This window comes from Malus sylvestris, chromosome 8, assembly GCF_916048215.2.
Source record: "Malus sylvestris chromosome 8, drMalSylv7.2, whole genome shotgun sequence".
Lineage (NCBI taxonomy): Eukaryota > Viridiplantae > Streptophyta > Magnoliopsida > Rosales > Rosaceae > Malus > Malus sylvestris.
In genome coordinates, this window is record NC_062267.1 from 9,219,317 (window position 1) to 9,228,898 (window position 9,582).

At 36.6% G+C, this 9,582-nt stretch overlaps 1 protein-coding gene across 1 annotated transcript; it reads right to left on the bottom strand.

Annotated features, from left to right (window-relative positions):
- Positions 1-209: 209 nt before the first annotated feature.
- On the bottom strand, positions 210-1,232 carry LOC126633327 (uncharacterized). Its single transcript, XM_050303908.1, has one exon. It carries the CDS (start codon positions 1,169-1,171, stop codon positions 575-577), a length of 597 nt encoding a protein of 198 aa, XP_050159865.1. The 5' UTR covers positions 1,172-1,232; the 3' UTR covers positions 210-574.
- Between the last annotated feature and the right edge of the window lie 8,350 nt (positions 1,233-9,582).

Consider the following 9,582-nt stretch of genomic DNA (forward strand, 5'->3'; position numbering starts at 1 on the left):
AGCAAAAAGAGCAATCGACAAAGAGAACCCTAATATGCATGTCATTTGCATGATTTAATGCCAATCAGAATTTTCAATTTGCATGAGAAGGGTGCTTTTTTACCACATTTCTTCTATAAAGATTGCAGATTTTATCTTCTGAAAGCCCGAAACTCACAGAAACAAAACGTTGTGAAAAAAGAAACATGTTTACATATATATGCAAAAGTTCTTACAAAAAGGTAAACTAGAAATTACATCCTTTAAACTCTGAAGGATTTTCTGCATTTCATAATACATGCAAGCGTTCTAACCGTTCTCCAAGTCTTAACTGTACATGCAATAAGGAAAGCATGAGTTCTAATTACTTCACTAAATTAATACACTCTCCAACTACTAAAGATGAGATTCGATCTTCAGTATGCCTAACATAATACGTCAAATCTAATAAAACAGTTAAGATCAACACGATGAATTGCACAATTAAACCTAACGTGTGATGTCAGACATACTGAAAATCCTCTCGAGAACTTTGATCATCAGGGTACCAATTACATGTAAGTCTCTCTCCATATCTTTACCTTGTGAGCCTACTTCAGCTGTATCGACCTGCAGCCATCCACTTTTGCAACATTAACTCTCTATAAAACTTGTCTATAAATTCCTGGGCTGCCTTGTCCACATGGTAATCCTCCTCCTCATCACTACTCAACGGTAACAAAGGCTCCCACTCCGTTACCCTCACCAGCGCCCGCCTCACAATTGGCAGCGGCTCCACCACATCACTGCCGCGATAACTCGCTTTCTTCCCCCCATGGACTGTCGCCAATGCATCCTCACACATCATTGGCACATAAACTCCCCTCCGCGAATGCTGCCTAACATACCGCCCCTTGTACACCTTGCCGGATTGACATGGAGGAGTGTAGGATGACCTGCGCGGTGGGCTGCTGGTGCAGCTGAACTCGTACTCTAATGGGTATACGAACGATGTTACTTGTACGTCGTCCGACTTGCAGCTGAGCTCAGTCTGATGACGGACCATGAAATCATTGAAAGACTTGCCTAAGATCTTCCCATGTTTCATCATCGTCAGCTTTTTCTTGGAGACCCCCTTTTGTAACGTGAACAAAACTAGACGTACCATGTTTCTTAGTTTCTTGGCTATCACCGGTGTATTTGTAGGTTCCATATTTAGGGTTTCCGGAATAGGGAAATTTTCAGAGGCTAAAAAACTTAGAGGCAGAGAGAGATCATAGAGGTTATGAGTTCAATGAGAGAATAATGAAGATAGGAATATATTTAAAAAGCCAAACAGAGTAGAACGGGACCAAAAATATTTTATTTGTTTTTCCTATATTTTTATTGGGTTTTTTCTTCTTTTTCTCATTTTTGGGGACTAAAGTCTAAAGAGTGTATTTTCCTATTTTTCTATTAGTGTTGATAAGTATAACATACCATGTGTAATCATTGCTTTTTGTTTTGTTTTGTACTAATCTTTTTCTTTTTCTATTGGGGGTACTGTTTTTCTTTTGTTAATTTGCATACGTTGTCCCTACAAACTAGTGCATTTGAACTTTTAATTAAGATTTTAATGTCTCAAATCAACTAACTGCCATCCATCTAATTGCCCCCTTTGATTTCAATCTTGAGTTGTGCCTTTCTATCTTAACCGTTCAAATATTTTCAAATGAAAGTTTTGCTTTAAGCCACCGTTACATATTTTATACAAGGGCACATAGGAAAAACAGATTCTTTTTAAGGACACTTTGGATGCGGCGTTGTCAATATTCTTTAACTGAGACCTTGTCTGTTTTTAGTTTTTGATCAAAGTCCCTGGATTAATATAATAGTGTAAGTTACTATATTTTTTAATTAAAAATTAAAAATAAAAATAAAAAATTGAAATTTGTATTTGTTTATATTAATGAGATTTTAAATATAACTCTTAATTTGTGGGATTAAAAATAATAAAATATAAATTAATACTCTCTATTATATTGTTTGTGTGTGTGTGTGTGAGTACATTCATCAAAATTAACAAAAGAAAAAAATTATTGTACCAAAACATGGATACATTCTCCAAAACACAGAAAAAAAAGAGAGAAGATATTAGGCTTAATAATGTTAGTAAATTTATTCGATTAAACTTCACATAGATACATTCTCAAATCAATGAAAAAAGAATGTGCCCATATAAGTTTAAATATAAATTAAATTTTTTAATGGATTTCATATTAAAAAATTGTACATTTTATATTAAAAAAAAGGGTACATTTTACATATAACAAATTGGTATATTTAAAAATGGGTACATTTAAGATTAAAAAAATTGAAAATTATATGAATGGGTACATTTAAGATTAAAAAATCAAGAATCCTTTTATAAAAAACTAATGGGTACAAACTTATTCTAATTTTTTATTATTTTAGAAATGTTTGAATTCAAAATTAATTAGGAGTTTAATAGAGGTGTGAGTATTAAAATCCTAAATCAATTACTAATTTTTATTTAAAAAAATATGTAATAAACATGTAAATTCATTATCACATTAATCCTAAGGACTTCAATCAAAATTTGAAAACTAATAAGGTCTCAATTAATGAACATTAGTAACTAAGAATCGGATACTAATTTTTCCTTCTTTTTATATACATATAAAATTGACACACCTACATTTACATTTTCTTAAAAAGTGGGTCTTATCATTGTACGTAGAATTTATTTGTATTAGAAAATATGTCAATAAACCTGTTAGTTTTACGTGTACAAAAAAACGTCGCTCAAAATTATATTACAATGAAGTGAAATAAGTCAACACAAAAAAATAAAGCTAAGTTCATGTTAATAATGGACTAATTATAGTGCGGGATAAGGGAGTAGAAAGTGAAAAATGAATAGATATCGGTTGCGTGGAAAACTTTAATTAGGTGTAAGCCTCCCCTTTAGCCCTACATTATCCTATACTTTCAAATTTATAAACCAAAATGTTAAGGCAAATCAAAATTCTTTGAATTAGTTTATTCAGGTATTGGGTTTGATCATGATGAAAGCTAACATGTAGGATCCTATGTTTTATACTTGTTTAATCCGCCGTGCACCTAAAGTCGGACAATTTGGCATTTTATTCATCTTCGGCGGGTTGGGAAGGAATTGCAAAGTGGCAAACCACATTTTGTGGACATTGGTGGTTGCACATTTGACATGGGACCGTAGTGTCCTTCTGAGAAATCATTGGATATTTACAATGATATTATTACCATGAAGCGCAATTGTGTTATCACAAAAGTTAGTCATAAATCGATATGGTATTCGTTACACACAATAAGATACTACATCCACTAACGCTAGTAAAATATCGGCCTACTCGCTCCGTGTTTCATAAGTGTCTATTGATCTCATTAGAGGCTTATTTCGGTGTCCAAAATCTATAGCCACCATGCAGCCACTGATACATGGTCAGTGTTCATAGTCAAGGGTTCTAATGTTATATCCCACACTGCGTATGAATTGGTGTTACAATGAACAGTCCGCAATGCTCCCAAATAATAATCCTATTAATACTATTAATATTATGGTCTAGTGGTATTCTTCACTTATAAGTGAGAGGTTTTAGATCTGATTATCCCCAAAGGCAAAGTTGAACCACATTATTATGGAAAGCATATTGTAAGGCATAACTCAGTCTCACTCACTTAGTGTAGATATTATCGTTTGCTAAAAAAATCTCATTGATAATTACAAAATTTGCTTTCTATTGTTTTTTTATACATTAAATTGAAGATCGGAGAACCCGATACTCTGAACGTTTTAGCTGTAAGATTTTTATATAAAATACAAAAATCAAAATCTAATGGTTACGACATCTAGAATGCCGGTACTCTGGAGCACCCAATAATTTTTTATAGGACTTTTGGTGTGGTTGTTTTTGCATGCTCTCATAACAACCGTTGGATGAGCAAAGAACAATTAAGAATGAAGGGCTTATCTCCTTACCAAAGAGTTGAGCAATGAGAATGCCTCAGCTTCCCATAATTAAAATTTTAAAATAGATATAAGAACAAAAGAATTAGTATCTTTCTTTGGTTGGAAAACAAAATAATTGGTTAGATTTTCCAAACTGTTACATTGCCACCGTTGTAGGTGTTACAAATACGAAGGCCATTGATAATATAAAACAGTGCATGCAATTTTTAGATGGACACCGATTTAAATCCGCGTGCCCAGATTAATGGTGCCCCAAGGCATGTTTTTTTTTGTAGTGAACATAGCAGCATCACATCAACATCTTCAATTACAACTACGTATCGTATTCACTATATATATCATATTTATATTCATGTGAATCGAATGGAAAACTCTAATCAAGTAAGGACAATTATTAGTAGAGCACTGCCACACTACTACATGGTGCTACCAGTCCACTTATACAATATGAGACGACATATCTTCGATTGTTTTCTTGTAGTGAACATAGCAACATCATCATCTTCAATTACAACCACGTATCGTATTCACTATATATGTATATATATATATATATATATATATATATATATATATATCATATTTATATTCATGTGAATCAAATCGAAAAGTCTAATCAAGTAAAGACAATTATTAGTAGATCACCACTGCCACACTACTACATGATGCTACCAGTCCACTTATACAATGTGAGACGACATATCTTCTAGAATATAGTAGCTACACTTGTTCTAACACATGACCAATGTTTAATTACACCAAAAAAATTACTCATTGCAAAGGACCATTTTAAACTTTCCTTTTTCTTTGAATGAAAAGGACCATCTTTTTAAATAACTCTAATTGTGCGAGGTTGGCAATGGCAGTCGTATTTGTATATTTTTTTGGTTAGGTGTGGAATTATATTTCAAGTTACGACTTGTATATGGATCTAGATCATATATACCCAACTTATTAATTCTACCAGTAAAGCATCAACCCCCATTAACAATTCGTATTGGGTGATGATATCCACACTCATTTTTACATTTCACGCACTCTTTGTTAATTAATATTCTTTGATCTTCTCTAGTTTATTTGACCCAATAACCAAAATTAAAAATGGTGTGTGGAAGATAAAAATGAGTGTGTAGATAGCACCACCCTTGGAGTAGCTTTAACTTAGATGCCGATCGACTGGTCAGGTAAGAAGGCACCTCAGATATTCTATGGGCAGCAACAATATTTGTATCTGAAGCAAGAAGAACGTCATCCGAATAGTTCAAATTTGGAAGTTCTAGGATTCTAACTTCTATATATGATAATTTGAAGAAGAATCACATTCTTTCTCTTCCTACAAGTTTTGCTATGATAAATAAAACGAACGATTCTTTTACACAAAAGATTCGACCTTCTTTTTGGTTGAAATATTCGACCTTATTCTCTGTCAAATTCTTAATGGATGAGAAAAAGAAATAGAATTTTAACGAAAAGCTCCCGATACTATTCACTTTAATGAAAAACCACATTTTTACACTAAAAAGTCAATCCTGGTACTATTCACTTTACCCTTTATTTTGTCCTTATCGTTAAAACTCAAAGTTTCCAAGCCCTTTTCATTAGTTTTCCTAAAAAGAAAAAGGTTGCCTATTTAAATAAGGAAGTTTTAACGAAACACTCATGGTACTGTTCACTTTTAACGAAAACGACATTTTTACTCGAAAAAGCCATTCCTGTTACTATTCACTTACAACACCTGTTTGTTATTTTGATTAAAACTCAAAATTTTTACAACATAGTGAGACAGTAATCAAGGCTCTCATGCATGTATTCAAATTTACTAAGACCATCTCCAAAGGAGATGTCAAATCCTAAATGGAAAGTCATGTAATCAAATTTGAAAGCAGGAGCAAAGACCAACCGATATGTCAATCCTAAGTGAAAAGGTAATGTCAAATAATTTTTAATTATTTTATTATATGGATCCCATTAATGCACCAATTATAAATCTTGAAAATTTATTTTAATTGTTGTAGGCCTATTTAATTGAGCGATCTAAGGTTTAGAGAGAGAAAGGGAGGCCGACCACTTTAGAGAGAAGAGAGATTGATTTAATTGTGAGGTGTGTTTGATTCACCCCATTGTGCCTTTATTTATAGTAGTTGGAAGGGTAAATACCTTTCCCTTTATGATTACAACATTTAATAGGTAATCAAATCCTAATAGGAATATATAATACTTTCCCATATTCTTTAGGATTTACACAATCACATTCCTATTCTAAATAGAACTGCAACACTCCCCCTTGAGTGTGTAAATACTCAACAAACCATCGCATCAGATCTTCAGCAGAGAAGGTAGAATAGTTGATGAAGTCATCGGCACAACGGGTCATCGCGAGTCTCAAATTTAATTTGAATTATGCATTTGTAAAAACTCACAAAACCTCGCTATGGTAAAACCCAAGGAATGGGGAAAACCCATAGACTAAGGAGAAAAGTAAGAAAATATGCATAATGTCTAAAACAATCGTCAAACTGGACGAATGTAGTGAACTCAACGGAGTATGATCATCCTAGAATGGGTGCCTCGTTAAAACCTAGTTAGGTAGCAAAAACCCAGTGGGAAAAATAAGAACTACAAGCGATTTAATTCTGATAATTTACGCATACCGATTCCTTGGACGAGCTTCTGAAATGTAGACTTGGGCAATGACTTGGTGAAGAGATCGACCAGGTTGTCCTAGGAACGGATTTGCTTGACTTCAATGTTCTGATGCTGCTGCTGCTGGTGTGAGTAAAAGAACTTTGGCGCTATGTGCTTGGTGTTGTCTCCCTTGATGTATCCCTTCTTTAACTGCTCGATACATGCTGCATTGTCTTCAAAGATCATCGTAGGAAGTTCAACGACTGATGTAAGACCACTAGTGCTTCGAATGTGTCCCATCACTTTTCTCAGCCAAAAGCATTCACGCGATGCTTCATGTAGGGCGAAAATCTCAGCATGGTTAGACGAAGTCGCAACTAGCGTTTGCTTGGTAGACCTCCAAGAAATAGCGGTGTTTCCAACAGTAAAGACATAACCCGTTTGAGAACGTGCTCTATGTGGGTCAGACAGATATCCAGCATCTGTGTAACCAACAAGGCGAGAATCAATCCTAGATCCATAGGGGGCGACAACACTAGGAGATTTGTGGGTATAGAACAAGCCCAAATCCGTAGTACCCTTGAGGTAGCGGAAAATGTCTTTGACACCATTCCAGTGCCTGCGTGTAGGCGCATTGCTGTATCTAGCCAATAGATTCACAGCGAAGGAGATGTCGGGTCTAGTGCACTAAGCCAAGTACAATAAAGCACCAATTGCACTTAGGTAAGGAACTTCGGGTTCCAAAATCTCTTCTTCATCCTCCTTTGGACGGAAGGGATCTCGTTTAGCATCTAGAGTCCGAACGATCATGGGTGTGCTCGAAGGCTTAGCTTTATCCTCATTAAAGTGACGTAACACCTTTTGGGTGTAGTTCGATTGATGTACTAAGATTCCATCTGAACAATGCTCGATCTCCAGGCCAAGGCAATATCGAGTTTTCCCAAGATCCTTCATCTTAAATTCCGATTTCAAGTGTGCAGCAATTTCCTTAAGCTCTTCGGGAGTACCAATGAGGTTCATGTTATCGACATAAACTGTAACAATTGCAAATCCGGAATGTGACTTCTTTATGAACACGCATGGGCATAGTTCGTTGTTCACATAGCCTTGACTTGTCAAATATTCACTCAGACGGTTATACCATTTCCGCCCGGATTGTTTCAATCTGTAGAGTGACCTCCTCAACCTAATTGAGAGAGTATTCCGTGGTCTAGAACTATTTGAGCCAATCAATGGAAGTCCTTTTGGAACTTTCATGTATATTTCCGTATCTAGATCCCTATAGAGATACGCAGTTACCACGTCCATAAGTTGCATATTCAGTTTTTTAGAAACTACCAAACTGATAAGGTAACGGAACGTTATAACGTCCATTACGGGGGAATATGTCTCCTCGTAATCAATTTCAGGGCGTTGAGAGAAGCCTTGCGCTACGAGGCGTGCTTTGTATCGCACTATTTCATTCTTCTTATTACGCTTCCTCACGAAAACCCACTTGTAGCCAACAAGCTTCACGCGTGGTGGTGTAGGGACGACAGGTCCAAACACTTTACATTTCGCGAGCGAATCAAGTTCGACCTGGATTGCTTGTTTCTAGTTTGACCAATCGGTTCTACGTCAACATTCATCGACGAAACGTGGTTTAATGTCATCGTTAAGCATGATGTCAGTAGCTACTGAGTACGAGAATACGTCGTCGACGATCATCTCATTCCTATTCCAAACCTCATCCAATACTGTGTAATGGACCGAAATCTCACGATTCTCGGGAGGCCGACATGTTTCATCTAAAGCATCACCGTAATCTAGAATAACCTCATGCGTTGGAACGGATGAGTTAGCGATGGTCGGATTCAAACTAGGGTCACTAGTTAATGCCATTTTCCTATTCTGGGGTTATGAATCCTTTGAACCAGAGGGTCTACCACGCTTCAGGGTCAGAGCAGATGATTGACTAGCCACCAATGTACCATGCCGTGTGAAGGGTGTGGCCTCCCCACCTTCGGGGACGGCTCGGCCTTCCCAGACGGGCTGTTGATGTACACAGGGTACATCTATCCTTGCTGGTGTGTTTGTAGCGGGTATATGTGATCTTGTCACCTTTGCTAGATCATTAAAAGCATCCGGCATGCTTTGAGCAATGCTCTAAAGATCTATAATTCGTCGTACCTCAGTTTCAGACTGAGCAGTGCAGGGATTCAAATGAGACATAGTGGGAGCATACCACGATAATTTTATGGCGTTCTACAGGAACGTTAGCATGCTTATCTCCTCCTAACGACGGGAAGACTGTCTCATTAAAGTGACAATCTATAAAACGTGCGGTAAAGAGATCTCCTGTCAAGGGTTCAAGTATCGAACAATTGATGGCAAATCATAACTGACATAGATTCCCATTTTTCCTCTGAGGACCCATTTTGGTACGTAGCGGCGGCTCTATTGGCACATAAATGGCGCACCTAAACACCCGTAAATGCGAGACGTCAGGCTCGTATCCAGTGACCAACTGTAACGGTGAATGTGGTTGGGTAGGGATGGGCCTCAGGCGGACCAACATTGTTGCATGCAATATTGCATAGCCCCAGACAGATACCGGCAGTTTGGTTCTCATAACCAAAGGCCGAGCTATCAATTGAAGGCGCTTTATGAAACTTTTGCCAGGCCGTTTTGATTGTGAACATGGGGCACATGATGTTCTACATTAATCCCTACTGACATGCAATAATCGTCAAAAGTCTATGACATAAAATCTCCAGCATTATCCAGTCGAATCGACTTAATCGGATAATCAGGGTGGTGAACCCTTAGCTTAATGATTTGAGCTAGGAGTTTAGCAAACGAGGCATTGCGTGTGGACAACAAGAAAACATGTGACCATCTTGTCGATGCATCAACCAACACCATAAAATATCTAAATGGTCCGCAGGTTGGTTGGATAGGTCTACAAATGTCCCCTTGAATCCTTTGAAGAAATTTAGGAGGGTTTTGAT